Source organism: Chiloscyllium punctatum, chromosome 4 (assembly GCF_047496795.1).
Source record: "Chiloscyllium punctatum isolate Juve2018m chromosome 4, sChiPun1.3, whole genome shotgun sequence".
Lineage (NCBI taxonomy): Eukaryota > Metazoa > Chordata > Chondrichthyes > Orectolobiformes > Hemiscylliidae > Chiloscyllium > Chiloscyllium punctatum.
The window spans coordinates 17,358,312-17,379,049 of record NC_092742.1 but is presented as its reverse complement, the minus strand read 5'-3'; the positions used below and the strand labels follow the sequence as shown (position 1 = coordinate 17,379,049).

General features: G+C 41.4%; 1 protein-coding gene across 1 annotated transcript in view; it reads left to right on the top strand.

Annotated features, from left to right (window-relative positions):
* adck1 (aarF domain containing kinase 1) overlaps positions 1-20,738 on the top strand; it is a 567,898-nt gene that overhangs the window by 322,494 nt on the left and 224,666 nt on the right. The window contains exons 6-7 of the mRNA XM_072568152.1: positions 7,865-8,023; positions 12,067-12,183. Coding sequence (XP_072424253.1) covers positions 7,865-8,023; positions 12,067-12,183 — 276 coding nt within the window. The remainder of the gene's footprint in view (positions 1-7,864; positions 8,024-12,066; positions 12,184-20,738) is intronic.

The window sequence follows — 20,738 nt, the reverse complement described above, 5'->3', positions numbered from 1 at the left end:
TGGTGGTGGAGGCAGATACAATTAGGGAATTTAAGAAACTTTTATAAAAGCACATGAATATGCAAGGAATATGGACCAAAGACAAGCAGAAGGGATTAGTTTCATTTGGTCCTGTTCAGCAGAACATCATGGGCTGAAGGGCCTGTTCCTGTGCTGTACAGTTCTATGTTCTACTGTAGTTAAAATACAGGTAGACGATCCTTTATCCGAAATGCTCGGGACCATCTGTTTTTCTGAATTCAGAATTTTTAGGCTTTTAGAATAAGTGACAGTTTAATAGTGAAATTTTAAACAATCTTACTGGAGGAGCAGACTTCTAAGTAAGGACAGGCTGTCAGTGCTTGGCCATGCTTCTCACCCCCCCACTCCCTGCCTCATCACATCTGAGTGACACGCATCGAGTAGGTGTTGACTTGGGTTAACTGTTTGCATGCCAAACTGCCTTGTTAATGAGAAAAAAACTTTACAAGAAAGCCTTCAGATTTCAGAGCTTTTTGGTTTTTAGATGTTTGGATAAAGGATCTTCTACCTGTATAACCAAAGAAAGAGGGGTTTAGAATGACAACTCTATTGACAACTTAGTAGAATAACAGATACAGTAGCAATGACTCATGAACTGTTCCAATATAGTAACATCTCATGAACACACCCCTTCGCAAAAAAAAGATTCAGACACAAATTCTAACATGCAGTTCTCCCACCCAGGAGGGATAAACATCAAGGGAAAACTTGCTTTTGAACTGATTTTTTTTTGAAAACCAACTTGCTAATTCAAAATTCTTCTGAACTGAAAAGAAAGCCAATGTTACATATTTGGCCAACCTGTCATTGCTATCATAGTATAAACATCTTTTCATTCACACCACAGGGGTTTGCAGTCACTGGCTCTCTGACTCATTCTGGATTCAATCACTATTCCAGAAGAATCTCTTTTTTTGAAAAGGATATTCTTCATATAAGTAACCAATGGCCATATGCCACAATTTTGAATTTCAAATTCCAACAATGATAATAATACTTAAAATTATGTATCTTTCATCATAACATAGGAGGTGAATTGTCCTGTTATACCTGTGCTGCTTTTTAGAAAGATTAGTCCCATACACCTTGCTGTTTCCCAGCAACACGGCACATTTTCCTCTGTTCAAGTCACCCATTTAATTCTCATTCTCATTTTCACTGACCTTCTTGATTCAATGCATTCAAGATCCTAACAGTTTGGGCCATCAAAAGTTATTCCCCTCTATTCTTTCTCTGAGTATCTTAAATCTGTGTCCTCTGGTTACCAGCATTCTTGCCACCAGAATAGTTTCTTCCTGTGTGAGTAAGTGGAATCCCTCATAATTTGAATGTCTGTGTTAAATCCCCCCTCATCACCCTCCGCTGTCAGAAGAAAAATACCAGCTCCTCGCCTTTTATCTCCTCAAAATGGTCTATCAGAAGCTTGACTGCTTAAATGCACAATGCACCCTCTGGTATAGGGGCATTTATTCAGGTTGGTAACTTACTGGCAAAAACTAACATGTAGTCTGTCCATGTAATTGTGAACTGATTGCTGACTGCTTCCAGTCACTTGTGCAACCTGCTCCCAGGAGTGTGAAATATTAGTTCGAGCCAAAGCATCAGTAGACAGCCGTATGCTCGACATGGGAATACTTTTGTTCCGCAATGTGTATAATATTCAACTATTAAGCTGTGCAATAAAATAGATCATGAATGATTGCCCACTTGGAGTTCCTGAATGTTGGGAATGATTGACCTTTAAGTTGAAAAAATATTGTCCCAAATCAATGCCCTGGCACATACTTCCATAACCTTTATGGCAAACATTTATCACTATGACCTAAATAACAACATATATTTGTATAATACAATCCACCATGCAGTTAATGATTGCGAAACCGAATCAAATGGGAACCGAGTTGGGCTTGGTATGGGGGCTATTAATTAAATGAGTATTGCTCCAGGGTCATAAGCTTTCAGAAACATGACTGTCTTAAAGGTTAGTTGTGAAGGTTTCGTGAAAGGAGTTATATGCCATCATTAAAATCAATAAGCCTTGAGCAATTTTATGCTGTGATTGCTAACAGTCATTTTGAAAATATGAGCATTTACAACCCTAAGTAGAGCCACCATTTTGGAATCAAAGCCTTGAACAGAGAAAGAATCTTTGAAAAAGGTGATTTAACAGATGTGTTCAAATTATGGGGAAGTTTGCTGCTGCAAATAGGGAGAATTTGCTTCCAGTGGCAGCAGGGTTGATAACCAGAGAATACAGATTCAACACAATTTTTAGGATAGCAATTGCTATGGAATGAAGATAGCATGTTCTCTCTGTTTTTAGGAGGTGCATCAATATCCAAAGTAGTTTTGCAGACAGATGCAATTAAGTTTGCACAGTGCAGCAACCTGTTAACTCTACTAAAGCTGGTTTAATCTTAGGAGACATGTAATCAGAATGAGGAGCAGACAGAAGACTGAGAAATGTTCAAATGCCCTGTGATGCCATGATATTTAATTGTGCTGCTGGGTTTGGGTTAGAAGCAAGTGTTGAATAGTGAGGATGTAGGAATCAATGCACAGACAGTTTACATTTTCCTTCATTATGCTTTGGAAATCAGGGAATATTTGTGCAGGATATTCCCTCAGGACATTGAGTAAGTCAAATTACATAGACCTGCGAATAAGTGAGCTAGTTGAACTGACTGGCTAAGCCATCCTAAACATTGTGTTTGCTTCCTGTAATATAATAAGATGTTGTATTTGAAGTTGAACAGAACTGTTGCATTCTCCAACAGATATTCTTCTGTATCTTTTCCATCCATCAGCCAGTCCCTCCTATAAAATAACCATGGTTACATACTAGGGGAAAGTGAGGTTTGCACATGCTGGAGATCAGAGTCGAGAGTGTGTTGCTAGAAAAACACAGCAGGTCAGGCAGCATCCGAGGAGGAGGAGAATTGACGTTTTGGGCTAGAGCCCTTCTTCAGGAATGAGAATGGTTACACACTGTCTGTCAGAGCTGGTCAGAGTACAAACCTTCAACGCTCTCACCAAGAGTAGGCCGGAGTGGCAACTTGAGACCTACGTGAAGCAGCTGTCACCTTGATCATGTGTGGTGGAAGTGAATGACCAGATATACTGTCACAACTGCAAGCATGTCTGCCCAACTGGAGAAGTTGTTCCTCAATGGCAGGCAGCTGATCAAGATGTGTGAACTCAGTCTACATCTATGAATCTATAACTATTATCTGCACAGATGGTCAACCATCAGACCCAGACGTCCATCGCAACCCAATAATGGAAATGGAACAATAAGTACCGTGAAAACGACAAATGATACAGTAAGGGCACTCCCTTAGAAGGGGCATCTCCCAGAGGAACCACCAATGACACTGTAATTAAAGATTAACATTACTTGAAGGCAATGTGAGCAATTCATACACAGGAACTGATGAGGATAATGAACTGCTAATACATGAGGACAGTTGTGTGTATCAAGGTTAATGCAGGTAACTCACATCATAAATCTTTTTTGTTTGTTAATTGTTTGGAAAGGGCAGAGTTTGCGATAGAAATGCAATACTGTACTAATGAGCTTCCAGGCTCTGAGCATCTGACCTCACTCAGGAGGCCTTGACTAGGGGCATCCATCTGTTATGCCACACTGGGTTACGTTCTGAAAAATCAAGCAGCTCTATTCTCTGAGTCATCACAGACGTTAAAGATTTTAAAAAGTACAGACAGTTTCCCAATTTCTCTGTATTTTGGATCCAGGTTGATAGAAAGCATGATCTAAGCTTCTGTACATAAGGCAGAATTTATTACAGATAGGTAGATTTGGGCCACATGTAAATAACTATGACCCATCAGCATATAGTTCTACTAATTAACACTCAAACCCCCTTTCAAACTCCTCCTTTCACACACATACAGACACAGACAGGGAGGAAAAATATGGTTATTACAGGAGAGTTAAAGACTGGGAAATCAGTTTAATGACCTCTGTTCACAGGATTTGCTGAGATGATTCTTTTATTGATCAAAATACTGTTTCTCAATCTTCCATCTCTGAATGTTTTCCCATGTTTTCAGGAGGCTCACAGTAACTGCTTCACACTTACCAAAGTTGCTGACTTATTGATTAAAAGTGACAGCTTTACGGCAGTTGTTGAAAGAAAGATAAAGTGGTTTTCATCAGGCTTAAAGAGAACAGAGAACTCCTGAGCTTGTCGAGACCTTATGGTCTCTCCCTGTCTTGTTCACATCGCCAGCTATTCAGCTGCCAGGGAGCCAATCACAAGATTGTTGGCAAGCAAGAGAGCCTTTGTCATCATGAGTCTACAGACCAATCAGCTTGTTGCAGCCGGCTGAATGTCCATTTGTATACTTCCCTTGTCTCCAGCTCATCTGCAAACCATCTACTACTGCTTGAATCAAAAGCTGTCTAAATAGTATTTAATGCAAGAACCATGTTACCTTCTTTTAAAACCATGCAGTATCCTTCAGGGTCCTTGCTTTTTAGAGCGATCTTTTCCCATATCAGACCACAACATAAAAATACAACATAATAACATGACTCAACTGTTACACATCTTACGAGAATGTTTTAATGGGTTAGCAGGGGTGAGGCAGCCATGACAAGGGTACTTAGCCAGACTTTGTCATTTAGCCATGTTGTTTATATGACTAAGCTTAAACTCTGGTCACTGGTGATACTGTAAGTAATGACAATGGTAGAAGTGCTGCCAATGGTGTTACCACTAAAGGCCAGTGGGAAGTGATTGGACTTTTTCTTGTCCAAGGTGGTTATTACCTGTAGTGTGAACGCTATTTGCCAGCCCAAGTCTAGTTGTCCAGGTACTGTAATGGACTGCTTCATGATTGTAGTCATGAATGGAATTGAACACTGGCCATTAGTAACCAACCTGAATTCTGAGCTGGGGGAAAGTAATTGATGAAACAGGTACAAATGGCAGCCATTCCTCAGGAACTCCAGAGCAGTACTTGGATCTGTGGTAATTGCCTCCTGTAATTTCCTTTCCAGTAGTAATGCTTCCATAACTGCTTTTGCTTTGATTTGTCTTACTCCAGTTGACTCTATCTCACTGGTTTCGCTGGCATAACTTGTGTAACTGGGTCACACTTGTTAACTTTTGCCATGAGGCGAAGAGAAGATAATTCTCCCACCCTTCTGGTGTCCATCTCTTAAACTCATCTCTGAACTTGGTCGAGGCATGAAATTCAATAATTCTAGCAGAGCGCTTTATATACTTTGAGTAGCAAGTTGATATTTACCAAGAAAGATAAGTAGCCAGCTCCAGTGATGGCCACCATATTTCTCACATGACTCAGCTTATGTAGCCAAATTGTCGAAGAGGAAAAGTGATTTGGCTGTAGTAAATTCATAGATTTGATTTCTTGCTGACCGCAATTCTCTGCAAAACTCTTAGCACCATCTATTTCATTGTGGTCAAAAACATAGTCGTGATTATGGTATTTACAAGCCAGTTTCCATCATCTTATGCATCCTGTTATAATCACAAATAAAATGCAATCTCTGCTTGGACTGATCTTCCCAGCATGTTTGATAGATACAGAAAATCATTGAAAAAGGCAATATAAACAACTGTAAAGAACTGTCCTACTACACGTTGTCCCTTTCATTTTATTAAGGGATTTCCACAGCATTAACTTCACCTTTGCCACAAATAATCCTCTGAAAGTGTGGTTTCAAGTTTAATATTGTTTGGGTTCTAAACTCAAGCTAAACATGTTTGGTTGTCAGTTCTGTGAATGTAACTTCCATTTCTAAGGTAGGATATTGCTTATTTATAGCAGTCCGTCAAATTAGCATTTTCAAGAATTATTTGTCTTGAGATAAGTGACTAGATAAGCTACTTAAAATGTATAGAAGCAGAGAAAATAGAAGCAGGAGTAGGCGATTTGGTCCTTTTGAGCCTACCCTGTCACTCAATATGATCACAGTACCCTGTACCCTGTTCCTGCTTTTCCTCATGACCTGTGATCCTTTTAGTCCTAAGAACTATACCCAACTCCTCCTTGAAATTTTCAATTACTTTGGCTTCGATTTCTTCCTGCAGCAGAGAGTTCCACAGGTTTTGCAATCTTGGGTGATGCAATTTCTCATCTCAGTCTGAAATGGCTTCCCTCATATTGTTTGATTGTGACCCTTGGTATTGAGTTCCCTGGTCATTGGGAACATTTACCCAGTTCAGTCCTGTTAGAATTTTAAAGATTTCTGTGAGATAACCCTCCATTCTGAAATGAGAATTTCTTTCTTTGAGAGTTGTACGACCATGGAACCATCTGCCTTCGAAGGCAGTGAAGGCAGGTTCATTGAATAATTTTTAAGACAGATATAGTGGATTTTGATAGTTGAAGAAGGGTCATTGGATTTGAAAAGTTAACTCTGCTTTCTCTGTTCACAGATGCTTCCAGACTTGCTGTTTTTTTTTATATTACTTACCTTTGGTAAAACAAGGCCACACCGACCCGTCAAAGCGCAACCTACCCAGACCCATTTCCCTACATTTACCCCTTCATCTAACACCATAGGCAATTTAGCATGGCCAATTCACCTAACCTGCACATTTTTGGATTGCGGGAGGAAACTGGAGCACCCGGAGAAACCCCGGAGAATGTGTAAACTCCACATAGTCAGTCGCCTGAGGCGGGAATTGAACCCGGGTCTCTAGCGCTGTGAGGCAGCAGTGCTAACCACTGTGCCGCCCAGCAATTTCTATTTTTGTTTCAGATCTATTACATAGATTATTGACTGCCAAAAGGATCAAAGATTTTTGGGAACAGATGAGAATGTGCAATTCTGAACACAAACCCATCAACTATGTCCTTACTGAATACTGACAGTAGGCTCAAGAACCTGAATAGAGTTGAGAGTGTGGAGCTGGAAAAGCACAGCAGGTCAGGCAGCATCCGAGGAGCAGGAGAGTCGATGTTTCAAACATAAGCTCTTCATCAGGAATGTGTGGGGATGCCCAAGGGGGCTGAGAGATAAATGGGAGGGGATGGGGCTGGGGGGGAAGGTCGCTAGGAATGCAGTAGGTAGATGAATGTGGGGCGGTGATGGTGATAGGTCAGAGTGGAGGGTGGAGTGGATAGGTGGGAAGGAGGCCCAGAATTGCATGTCCTTGGCGGAGTGGAAGGGGGAGTTGAAGTGGTCAGCCAAAGGGTGGTGGAGTTGTTTAGTGCGTGTCCCAGCGATGTTTTCTGAAACATTCCGCAAGTTGGCGTCCTGTCTCCCCAATGTAGATGAGGTGTTTGGATGTACAGGGAAATCTCTGGGATCCAAAGGATCCTTCCATATCCGGCAGAGATTTTCCTGCACATCCAAACATCTCATTTACTGTGTCAATTGCTCTCGATGTAGTCTCCTGTAAATTGAGGAGACAGGAAAGTGGACCTGTCATTGTCCATCTTCCTTCCGACCTATCCACTCCATCCTCCGCTCCAACCTATCAACATCACCCCCCACCTTCATCTATCTATCACGTTCCTAGCTACCTTCCCCCCAGCCCCACCCCCCTCACATGCTGCGGGACCTGCTATGCTTCTCCAGTGCCACAATAATGTTCAAGCTCTCCCTGTTAAGTCTGTACAATCCTGAAATGTTCTTATATTTGGCCAATGAGGAGAATCATCAATGACCACGGTCATGTGCATTTCAGGCTCAGTTCTGTAAAGAGCTACAAAAGATGAAATGTGTTGGTATTACTAAATTTGTCAACAAGGAGAAAGGGTAAAGGAGGTTTCTTTTAAGGACACGACATATTGTCGAATATGCAACACTGCCATCAGTTGTAATGCAGAGTTTTATTAACAGCTTCTGGTTCGGTTTGTGTCGTGGACGTTTCCTGAATTCAGCTTTGCATGGCTGGTTGATGAAGCAAAGAAAAACATGCCGCTTGAACTGGATTTCTTGAAAGAAGGTCAAAACACGGAGAAGGTGGCCTATATGCTCAAGCAGTTTCCGTTTCTCAAGGTACTCATTTTAAAACCTTATTGACCAACTTAACTGTAGGTGGCATAAGAAATGAGAACATGCGTAGGCTGTTCAGACCCTTGAGCCTGCTGCACTATTCAATAGGATCATGGCTGATCCAACATTCCTCACATCCATGTTCCTGCCCTTTCCCCATAACCCTTGATTACCTTACCAATCAAGAGTCTATCAATCTCAGCCTTAAATACACACAAGGACTCAGCCCTCATCGCTCTCTGTGGCAAGGGGTTCCAAAGAACCACAATGCTTTGAGAGAAGAAAGTCCTCCTCATCTTAAATTGGTGCCCCTTTATTCTGAGATCATGCCCGTCTGGTCTTCTCTCATGAGGAGAAACATTCCCTCAGCATTTACCCTGTCCAACCCCTTAAGAATCCTATAAGTTTCAATGAGATCACCACTCATTCTTCTATACTGCAGAGAATGGAGCCCCAACCTGTTTAACCTTTGTTTATGAGACAATCCCTCCATACCAGGGATCATCCTTGTCACTCTTCTCTGAACTGCCTCCAATGAAATAATAACCTTGCTCAAAACTGCATTCCAAGTATTCCAAGTGTGGTCTCACCAGTGTCTTGTACAGTTGTGGTAAGACTTCACTACTCTTATACTCCAACCCCCTTGAAATAAGGATCAACCTTCCATTAGCCGTCCTGGTTACCTGCTGCACCTGTGTGCTAGCTTTCTGTTTCAGGCACACATTCCCCCCCACCCCAAGTCCCCTTGTGTTGCAGTTTTCTGAATTTCTCCGATTTCCTCCATTTAAATAATACTCTGTTCATGAATTGGGAAATGTTCTGTCATCCACAAACACTTTTTAAAATCTATATAAGATACGACTTAACTGGGTTGCCATGTTGCTGTCCTAACTGTGAAACTGAGCCATTTGTGGTTTGAGCCTCTGAAGTTAAAACAGGAAACAATTAGTGGTGAAATTGTCTATATTTGCTGTGGAAGACAGGCTTTTTGTTTAATGTGCTCATTGGGCATGAACATTGCTGGATATGTCCATTCCAAATTACCCAGAGGGTAGTTAAGAAGCAACCACATTACTGTGTGTCTGGAATCACATGTCGGCCAGACCAAGAAAGAATGGCCAATTTCCTTCCTTGAAGGACATTAGTGAATCAGATAGATTTTATGAAAATTGAAATTGGAGAAATGGTCACCATTAGGCTAGCTTTTATTCCATGTTTTTATTCAGTTTAAATTGCACCATTTGTCATTGTGGGATTCAGACTCCTTGGAACTTTATCATGGGGTTCTGGATTACTTGTATAGATTGTGTTTTGTAATGTGCTCATGTGTACAGACATCAAAGTGGGAGCAAATGAAGCCAGTTGATGGAGAGTGGATGTAACATCATTGGGAGCAGTTCTAATGGAAGTGGGACTGATGCTGGGCCAAATAGATTGCCTCTGAAGTAAGATGGCAGGGGGTGGTTTACTCATGCTGTTGACAAGGGTTTAACAAGAGATGGGAATTGGAATGTAGCATTAGATTACATGAGATTAAACTCCCTACATTGTGGAAACAGGCCCTTCGACCCAACAAGTCCACACCGACCCTCCGAAGAGTAACCCACCCAGAGCCATTTCCCTCTGACTAATGCACCTAACACTATGGGCAATTTAGCATGGCCAATTCACCTAACTTGCACATCTTTGGACTGTGGAAGGAAACCAGAGCACTCAGAGGAAACCTACACAAACACTGGGAGAATGTGCAAACTCCGCACAGACGGCCACTGAGGCTGGAATTGAACCTGGGACCCTCGTGCTGTGAGGCAGCAGTGCTAACCATTGTGCCACCATGCCACCCAGAGAATAAAGCAGTCCACATATAATTAGAAAATACTGATAGCACAAAATTTGGCAATAGTAAAGCCAGAGTAAGAGGGAATGCAGTAAGACCTTAATTTTGCTTATAGTGCATTATGTAAGTGCATCAAGTGTGGGAGATCAGACTGATGACCTGTAAGCACAGATAAACACTTGTAGTCTGATGTCAGGGCCAGAAACCTGGCTACAAAATGGGCTTCACTGTGGGCTATATATTCCTGTTCTAGAAAGATCAGGAGGAAAGGAGTGGGGCTGTGGGATTGGGGAGACTGTTAAAGTGCAGGAGAGAGAGAGAATGAAAAGATAGTGCTGCCCAGAGAGGGGGTAATGGGGGGAAATGGCCTCCTTCTACGCTCTCAGATTCAATGATTCACTGTCATTTAAAGCAGGTGAGTTCATTCTGTTCAGCCTCCAAAGGGCTATTGTATCACCTGGAGACGATTGAATGAACCTGCATTTCACCTTTTTATTCAAAGTGACTCTGTTTAATAATGATCTCACAGAAGGATTGACATCCTAACAGAGCAGTGTGAAGAAGTATTAGAAATGAAATTTAGGAGGGTAGTTTTTAGCAAGATCTCTCTGTTCCCAGCAGTTTCTCCACATCTTTCCCTTAATATCTTTTGATTCTCGTTCCAGAAATTCAGTTGATCTCAAAGCTTCGATCTTTTGTGAAGTTCTGTCGGCCACTCAGTTTGGAGCCATTTTATGAATGTGGATAACTATTTACAATCATTGTTTAGTCCTATTGTCTGTTTCTCAGTATGGAGCTGGGAATGGGTTTTTCTGATTACTTCTTTTTTAAACTTTTCACTTCGTTTTCGTCTTATCTTCCTAGACACACCTACCTCTTGAGGTTTTCAATTTTACTGACTCAGTTTCAGACTCTATATAGTATTTGCTTCCTAGCCACATTGCCCCTGCCATCGAGACATAGACAGGTTACGAAACTGAGAAGAACTCTTCAAGTTCTTGTGTCTGTACCAGCTGTAAAGGCTTCCATCCATTCGAATCCCATGGTCCAGCACTCCCAGCCTTCAGACTGCAGCACCTCAAATGCAGATTCAAAAAACATATGAACGATTTGAGGATTTGTGGGTGAAAAGTATGTTCCTCGTGTCCCCTCTAAAACTCCAACCAATCACCTTAAATCTGTGCCCTCTGGTAATTAACTTCTCCATAAAGGATAGCAGACCTATTCTTTTCCAGCATCTCTTAATTTAAGTCACCCCCAGCCTCATCTGTTCTCAGGAAAACAATGCCAACTTATCCAATCTTTCCTGATAGCTGACATTTTCAAACCCTGGCAACATTCTTGTAAAGTTCTAGAGTCTCTCCTGGACGTTAAGGTCTTTTCTATCAGAACTACATCCACAACTCCAGGTTTGTCTTATCGAGAATTAAATCCCTGCTTTGTATTCTATACCTCATCCAACAAGGGAAAGCGTTCTATTATATACTCCTTGCCACCTCATCCATCCATTCTGCCATCTTCAAGTACCTGTGGACATACACTCCAAGGTTTCTCAAGTCCAATACCCTTCCCAATATCCACTCAATTATTGTGTATTTTCTCGCTTTGTTTGTATTCTCCAGATGTATTCACTTGTATTTCTTCAAATTAAATTCCATTTGGCACTTGGCTGGCTACCCAAACAACCTATTGGTATAATTCTGGAGTCAACAGCCATTTCTTCATTATCAAGTATATGGCCAATTTTTGTAATATGCATATTTCCCAATCATGTCACTCACATTTAATTCCAGATCCATAATAGTCCATGAACAGCAAGGAACACAACACTGAACTCTGTGGGACAACACTAGAAACTGCTTTACATTTACAAAAGCATCCATGGCCCACTGCCTTCTGTTTTCCGTCAATGTGCCAATTTTGGATCCAGTTTCCTGCATTCTCTGGTATCCCAGGGGCATCAGCTTTTCTGACCAGTGCCAGGGGGTACATGCCACCTGCTCTCATTCTGTATGAACAAATCTTGCAAATAACCTCTTTCTGCACATTAACAATAAAGACATTTGATAGCACTGAGTAATGCTGTTTATGTGACAACTTGATAAAATCAAATGCCAGTATTTCAGGAGCTATACCCATCTCTTGTTTGTCATCTGGATTCCAGGAGAGGTGCTTTAATGTCGATTTGTCTTGTGCTTCATTCCCAAAGGTCCCTAAGATTCATTGGGAACTGTCAACCAGTCGTGTTCTGACCATGGAGTTTATGGAAGGTGGTCAGGTAAATGACAGAGAGTACATGAAGAAAAATGGCATTGACGTAAATGAGGTAAGGACTGGTTGGCTCACATAGTTTGAAGGGAGGAGATTTGATCTGGTTGTTTTTGTTTTCTAGAGCTAATAGTGGAGATTACTACCTTATAATTGCTCTACACAGTTCCAGATGATTGGGGTACTTAATGTGCATTTAACGGCAGGCATTCTGCATCTTTCTGATCCATATTGTTGTGGATGAACTGAAATAATCTCCGATTCATCTTTCAAACATTGAATGGAGAGGATCAGAAATGTATTTGTGTTTGTTCTTGTCTTCAAAATCTCTCTCCCTCCCTCTGAACTTGTTTGATGCAAAGAGAAGCATATTTTTACAAGGGGTTCAGAGCCGCAGTCAAGTGTACAGGCAACCATTGAGACCCATGGATGTTTGCATCAGAGTATGCCCACCTCTGCTTGTGGCCTATGTGTTGTTCTGCATCGATTGTTTTTTAATTCGCACTTTTAAACTAAAATCAAAATTCCATGTTCTGGTAAAAGGTGATTAACCTGAAATATTAATTTTGATTCCCTCCGGAGATGCAGCTTGTCTTGCTTAGCATTTCCAACATTTTCTATATTTATTTCAAGGTTTTAATTTGCCTTGGTGGGATTTGAGCCAACATTGCCTGGATTGCTAATCTGGAACTGTGAGTTACTAATCCACCAGCGTAAACACTAAGTAATTGATAAGAACTATCCCAAAGCAAATTTGTGCAAAAGTTGGACTTGCTTTTTTTTTGCATTTATGTAGCACCTTGCATGCAGTAAAATATACTAGTGCGCTTCACCAGAGCATTATTGGGCATAATTCAATACCAAGCTGTAGAAAGGTTAAGTGGCTAAAGGTATGGCCAAAAGGTATGAAGCAGCATTTAAAGGAAGAGAGAGGAGTCAGTCGAGAGGTATTGATGGACAAAAGCCATTTTGTTTCTTTTCGACACTGGCTACATCTGAATGTAGCCTATGCTTCTGTGTAAAATAAAATTATTGTTCAGTCTCATTTGCATCAACACATTGTGTGTGTGGCACAATGAATAAATCTCTTGAAAAACTTGTTCCACCTCCTGCCCTAGACTGGAAATTCTGGCAGGAGTTCCAGAAATGGAGATAAGGTCCCTGCCATCTGAAGGAAAGGTTGACATTCAATAGGCAGGTAAAAAGGTTCGGATCCCTGGTTGAATGAATTACTCAGATTTTTGTCACATGACTTTCTGTCTCCAAGTGCCTTGTGAGTGGCGTGTTAATTACACTGTTCAGATACAGAAGTGATTTTAATTTTAGTTGAAATCACTTTTAATTAATCTCACTTTAATTAAGTATCTAGAGCACTTTAAAGAGAGTCTGCTGGAATATGGATGTAGTACGTAGGAAGCAAATATTTTTAATGCTGCATTTAACAGGAAATGCTTTAGTGCCCAATCTTGTGATTCAGTTGGCTTGGGAATGAATTAACGTGCCTTCCCACAATTGATCACCAAATATGACCATCTTTGCAGCATTCCCTATCTGTTTTGTCTCATTGGAAAGCAGAGTGGATCTTCCAGAGATGAATTTTGACGGACTGTCAAATTGGCTTTTTAACCTTTTGCAATTTTTAAATAAATAATATACAGAATCATTCAAAAATCATTAATGCATGGTTTGCTCGGTGTCCCAGTGAATTTTTCTCATGGAGTATCTTACAACACAGCCCTGAAGATTGATTTTTGGGGACTTCTGGAGATTCCAGTCCAAATATGGAGGGTTGACAACTTTAAGCAGAACTTTGGTTGGTGAGGGAATGACTTCCTTCAGTGTTAGAATTAACTTCACACCCATAAGAATAGGGAAAAAAAAAACAATTATACTGTGAAAATGATTTACAACCTTCTGGGAGGTTAAAAACCTCCCAGATACATATTTAAAATTCATGATTCAAAATTTATTTGGCTGCTTCTGAGGTTTATATGTGAATATTTTTAATGTTCTCCAAAATCCTGAATAAGGTCACAAAATACTGACCAGTGGCTCACATCCAGCATTGAATTTGTAACATCCTACAGGTCTGAATAAGTTAGTGGATTAGTTCTTTGTGCTTGCACTACTGGGTTAGCAATGCGCAGGTCTCGATTAGTAATCCAGGCAATGTTGATTTAAGTCCCACCATGGCAAATTAAAGATTTAAATTTAAATTAAAATTGAAAATGTTGGAAATATTAAACAGGACAGGCTGCATCTCTGGAGAGAATCAGATTTCAGGTTAATCACCTTTTATCCGAACATGAAACTTTGAGTTTAGTTTTAAAAGTGGGAATTAAAAAAGAACTTGGAGTCAGTGAAATTGACCATTTGGCTCCCCTGACTTTGCTTCATACTATATCGCAATATCGACATCCCAGTGGTCATCACTGACCATAATGTTATCCTGACCAGTCACAATGTAATATGTTCCAAGGGCAACCTCACAAACTTGATTGAGTTTTTTGAAGAAATAACTAAGAGGATTGCAGAGGGCAGAGTAGTAGATGTGATCTGTATGGACTTCAGTAAGGTGTTCGACAAGGTTCCCCATGGGAGACTGGTTAGCAAGGTTAGATCTCACGGAACACAGGCAGAGCTAGCCATTTGGATACAGAACTGGCTCAAAGGTAGAAGACAGAGGGTGGTGGTGGAAGGTTGTTTGTTAGACTGGAGGCCTGTGACCAGTGGAGTGCCACAAGGATCGGTGCTGGGCCCTCTACTTTTTGTCATTTATATAAATGATTTGGATGCGAGAATGAGAGGTATAGTTAGTAAGTTTGCAGATGACACCAAAATTGGAGGTGTAGTAGACAGCGAAGAGGGTTACCTCAGATTACAACAGGATCTTGACCAGATGGGCCAATGGGTTGAGAAGTGGCAGATGGAGTTTAATTCAGATAAATGTGAGGTGCTGCATTTTGGGAAAGCAAATCTTAGCAGGACTTATGCACTTAATGGTAAGGTCCTTGGGACTGTTGCTGAACAAAGAGACCTTGGAGTGCAGGTTCATAGCTCCTTGAAAGTGGAGTCACAGGTAGATAGGATAGTGAAGGCGGTGTTTGCTATGCTTTCGTTTATTGGTCAGAGTGTTGAGTACAGGAGTTGGGAAGTCATGTTGCGGCGGTACAGGACATTGGTTAGGCCACTGTTGGAAAATTGCATGCAATTCTGGTCTCCTTCCTATCGGAAAGATGTTGTGAAACTTGAAAGGGTTCAGAAAAGATTTACAAGGATGTTGCCAGGGTTGGAGGATTTGAGCTACAGGGAGGTGCTGAATAGTCTGGGACTGTTTTCCCTGGAATGTTGGAGGCTGAGGGGTCACCTTATATAGGTCTACAAAATCATGAGAGGCTTGGCTAGGGTAAATAGACAAAGTCTTTTCCCTGGGGTGAGGAGTCTAGAACAAGAGGGTGTAGGTTTAGGGTGAGGGGGAAAGATATAAAAGAGACCTAAGGGGTAACTTTTTCTCACAGAGGATGGTACATGTATGGAATGAGCTGCCAGAGGAAGTGGTGGAGGTTGGTACAATTGCAACATTTAAAAGGCATTTGGATGGGTTTGTGAATAGGAAGGGTTTGGGGGATATGGGCCGGGAGCTGGCTGGTGGGACTAGATTGGTTTGGGATATCTGGTTGACATGGACGAGTTGGACCGAAGGGTCTGTTTCCATCTCTGTGACTCTATGACTATGACTATATGACTATGACTCTATGGCAGATCAGAGGTTGGATATACCTGTACTGCAGCATGCTCTAAAGCCATTGCAACATTAATGAGGCACAAGTCAGTATCTCCTTTTGTTTAGATCAGTACAGACCCAACAACATTCAAGACAATCAGTACAAACTAGTAAAAAACAGTTTGCCGATCCATTTACCAGCTCAAACGTACACTCCCTGCACCACAAGCTCAACGTGTCTTCAATGTGTATTATGCACAAGATGGTCTCCAACAACTCTCTTGACAGCTATTCCCATATATGCCATCTCTACCAGCTAGAAAGACAAATGGACCAGGCATTTGGAATTTAGTATTTGCTCCAAGTTCTTTGCCAAATTACACTCATCTCAACTTCGAGCTATTTTGTCCATCCTTTAGTTTTGCTGGGTTAACAACATAGAACTTGAGTATTGCTGAAAAGCTACACATTCTGTGAAAGCTTTCCCTATTGCACCTAACAATACAATTGACCAGAATTATCATTTAGACCATACGAGAGGGGAGTGCTGATGAGTTGCCATTTAATTGGACTTTGCTTGGTAGAGGTTTGCCATTGTGAATGCACCAGTTACTCAGTGACTGACAGTGAACATCCTTGTTATGTTTAAATTTTAAACCAGGCAGATTGACTCTGATTGGTCAAGACATTACCACAAGAAATGACCCAGAGATTGACGATCACTTCTTTGTTGTGTTAAGAGCGGTGTCCTGTATATTAATATGAGTTTTCCAGTGCATGCACGTGTTCCACACTGAGAGCCTGACTGACATTCTGAAATTGGTTGTCTGCCGTGGATGAATGCAGGCTCGCTGACATTGGAGAGGCACAATCTAGAACCAAGCAATCTTGTTGGCCACTCCATTCACCATTTAAACATACATTGTCTGCACCATCGCTCAACATGGCTTCAGCATGCACCATACAAGATGCTCTACAGTAACTGTCTTGACAACACCTTCCAAATCTGCAACCTCTACCACTTAGGAGGACATACTTATCCAACGGTATGGTGGGTACACTTGCAGCAGTTCAGAAGGCAGCTTGCAGCACCCTAAATAAGGGACAGTAATAAGTGTTGGCCTACCTAGTGTTGCCCATATCTTGTGAATGAATGAATTTAAAAGTGAACTGTCAAGTTGTTACAGCTGTAAACATCCAACCCATTGATTAATGCCACTTTAAGGAAGAAGGCCTGTTCTCCTTGCCCAGCCTGGCTTGTATATGACTGATAAAGTATCTCACTTGACTCTTAAGTGCCCTCTGAAATGATTCAGCAAGTCACTCAACAATATCAAATCACTCATGACAAGGGAGACTATTGGAGAAAATACTGAAGGAGAAAGTTAATCTCTATTTAGGGAGGCATGGTTTGATCAGGGCTAGTTAGCATGGCTTTGTCAGAGGGAGGTCATGCTTAATAAGTCTGGTGGAATTTTTGAGGAGGTGACCAAGTGTTTGGATAAGGATAAGTTGATGTAGTTATATCGATCTCAGCAAGGCCTTTGACAGAGTCCTACATGGCAGCTGATAAAGAAGGTAAAAGCTCATAGGATCCAGGGTGACTTGGCAGGCTGGAATTACATTTGGCTTAGTGACAGGAGACAGAGTATGATGGTAGAAGGCTGTTTGTGTAATGGAGCCTGGTGTACAGTGGTATACCCAGGATTCCTGTTTGAGAATCATAAATGACGTAGATGAAAATGGGGTGGTGGAGGAATGATGATAAATAAGTTTGTGGATGACAGTGAGGATAGAGGTGTTAGGTTAAAGGAGAAATAAATGGATTAGTTAGATTACCAGATCAGTGACAGATGGAATTTAACCCTGATAAATGTAAGGTGGTGCACTTTGGAAGAAGGAACAAGACAAAGGAGGACTCAATGAATGGCAGAGCGCAAGGAAGCTCTGAAGAACAGTAGGATCTTGGGCTGCTTGTCCATAGATCCCTGAAGGAGGTAGAACAGGTTTATAAAGTTGTTAAGAAGGAAACAGGACATTGTCATTATCAGCCGTGCCATAGATTATAAGAGCAGGGAGGTCATATTGGAGCTGTATAGAACTTTGGTTAGGCCATAGCTGTGTGCAGTTCTGGTCTCTGCCCTAGGTGAATGATGTGATTGTACTGGCGAGGGTGCGAAGGAGATCCACCAGGCTATTTCCAGGATGGAGCAGTTCAGCAGTGAAGGGAGACTGGATAAGCTCGGGTTATTTACTTTGGAGTCGAGAAGATTGAGGGGGACTTGACTGAGTTGTATATGATTTTAAACGACGTGGACAGGATAGATAGAAATCTGCTGTTCCCTTTAGTCGAGGATCAATAACAAGGGGGCATCATTTTAAAGTGGGAGGTAGGAGGTTTAGTGGGGATTGAAGAGAACCCTTTCCACCCTAAGGGTGGTGGGATGGGGTACTGGAATACACTGCCTGGGAGGGAAGTTGAGGCAGGAAACCTCACAACCTTTAAAAGGTACTTGAATAAGCTCTTGAAATGTCATAACATTCAAAGCTATGGATGTAGAGTTGGAAAGTGGGACTAGTGTTGGTAGTGGTATATTCATGGTGATCCATGGGTCAAAGGGTTTCTTCTGTACTGTATGATTCGGTGATACTACTTGCATTCGAATCTAGGGATGGGCAATAACTATGTACTGACCAGGGATTGAGCTTGCTCTCCCAGTGCCACACTGTGCAGTATAAGAATGAGTAATTGTTTTATTCGATTTCCCATCCGACCCACTGAATAGAAGGAAGAGACTCATGTCGCATGACACAAAAGGATATGCCCAGCAGCCAAAGCAGGACTAAATGTTTTTTTATTATTTAGATGTACTGCACTAGAATAATAAATTCCCTTCAATCCTTTTAGTGAACGAGACACTTCCTTACTCGTAAGTACATCTAACAAGATTCCACATGCAGTTAGTGTGCATCAGTGTGAATTCAACTTGACATCCCCAACTGGTATCTAAGAAAGTAATTTCTTTGGTTAATGCAAAGTGTGTATAATTTAGAAGGCAGATTATAATCTGTTGCTACAGCTTCCCGGTTTTGTTTTGCAAATACAATTTTATTTCGGGAAGAGCAGGTAGGAGCTGGGGTGGATTTAATCCACTCAACTTTTATAGATTTCACCTAAGGTGCCATTCATTTAGCATACAAATTGACCTAAGAGCATTTTGACTGTTTGCAGAATTTACATTGTGCACGGATATGGCTGTCAGTTTTAATTCTGGACAACCGTTTTCTATGGATTTGTCATTAGCTTTACACAAATAAATATTGAGGTTATTATCGACCATATCCATCAATGAGTACTTCAAGAACAGACTTCAGCTTTCTAAAAAATGAATAGGTTTATACTTTTGTTAATTTATTGTTTAGGAACGATCTTATGACAATGTTAAAATTTAAAAAAAAAGAGACATATATTCGAATAGCATATTTTGCAACTTCAAGTCTCCCATAATTCTTGACAGGCAATTATTCTTTTCCTTTAAAATGTAGTCACTGTTGCAATGTAAGAAACATAGCAGCCACTGTGTGGACAAACAGCAACAACAACCAGATAAATTATTTTCTGGTGATCTTGTTGCCCTGTTCTGTTTATATCTTCTGGCCCTTTCTGTCACTCATTGCTTTGTATTCACCTTTTCATAATGTTGCATCTCTAGTCGCTTGTTTCATTTTGATTTTTTAAACTTCTCATTAGTTGAATTCTCCTGTCACAAATTAACTTAAAGGCTCATCTACAACCTTATCTATATGATTTGCAAGAACACTAAAACCAGCATGGTTCAGCTGAAGCCCATTCCAAAGGAACCTACTGGAGTCAGTGCCCTATGAATTGGAACCCATTTCTCCCACACCAATCTTTGAACTACACATCTACCTCTCTAATCTATGTTATTGAGGCATAGGGTCTCAGTGGTTAGCACTGCTGCCTCACAGCACCAGGAATCCGGGTTCAATTTCAGCCTCGGGCGACTGTCTGTGTGGAGTTTGCACATTCTCCCCGTGTCTGCGTGGGTTTCCTATGGGTGCTCCGTTATCCGTCCACAATTGAAAGATGTGCTGGTTAGGTGAATTTGACATGCTAAAATGCCCATAGTGTAGGTTATTAGTCAGGGGTAAATATAGGATAGGGGAATGGGTCTGGATGGGTCACTCTTTGGAGGGTCGGTGTGGACTTGTTGGGCTGAAGGGCCCATTTCCACACTGTAGGAATTCTAATTCTAATTCTATTGTTTGCCAATTTGTACATGGCTCAGGTATGGTTCAGATTGGTGATTCTGCTTTCTACAGAGGATTTCTCTCCATGATCCCAAACTCGCCTCATTGCCCTATGTACCATGCCTCTGATGGCAGACCATTCATTGTCTTCACCTCAGGCAGAAGTACCCACCGCTGCTGGGACCTCCCACGATTCCTGGTGCTGGTGTCATCTTTAACCAGTTAAACCCTGCCAACCCACAGCTACCCTGCATGGTTTGATTTATTTGCCTGGGCATGTTAGACGGCAATTGGCAACCTGCTTTGCCAATGGGAACCTAGGCGTACGTGTGGTCGTTGTCCATGGAGCATGCCTTGACATGACTGATTGAGATTTGGAGAATGAAGCAGAGAACTGAGACCCCATGGTATTGGCTGTGTTTTTCATGTCAGGAATTGTGACAGTCTAGTTTCTGAGTAGCAGATGGGAGATTAGGAACCTTTTATATTCTCTCATGGGATGTGGGTGTTGCTGACTGGGTCAGCATTCATTGCCCTTGAGAAGATGGTGGTGTTGCCACCTTGAACTGCTGCAGTCCTTCTGTGGTAGGTAGACCCACAATGCCTGTGAGGATTAA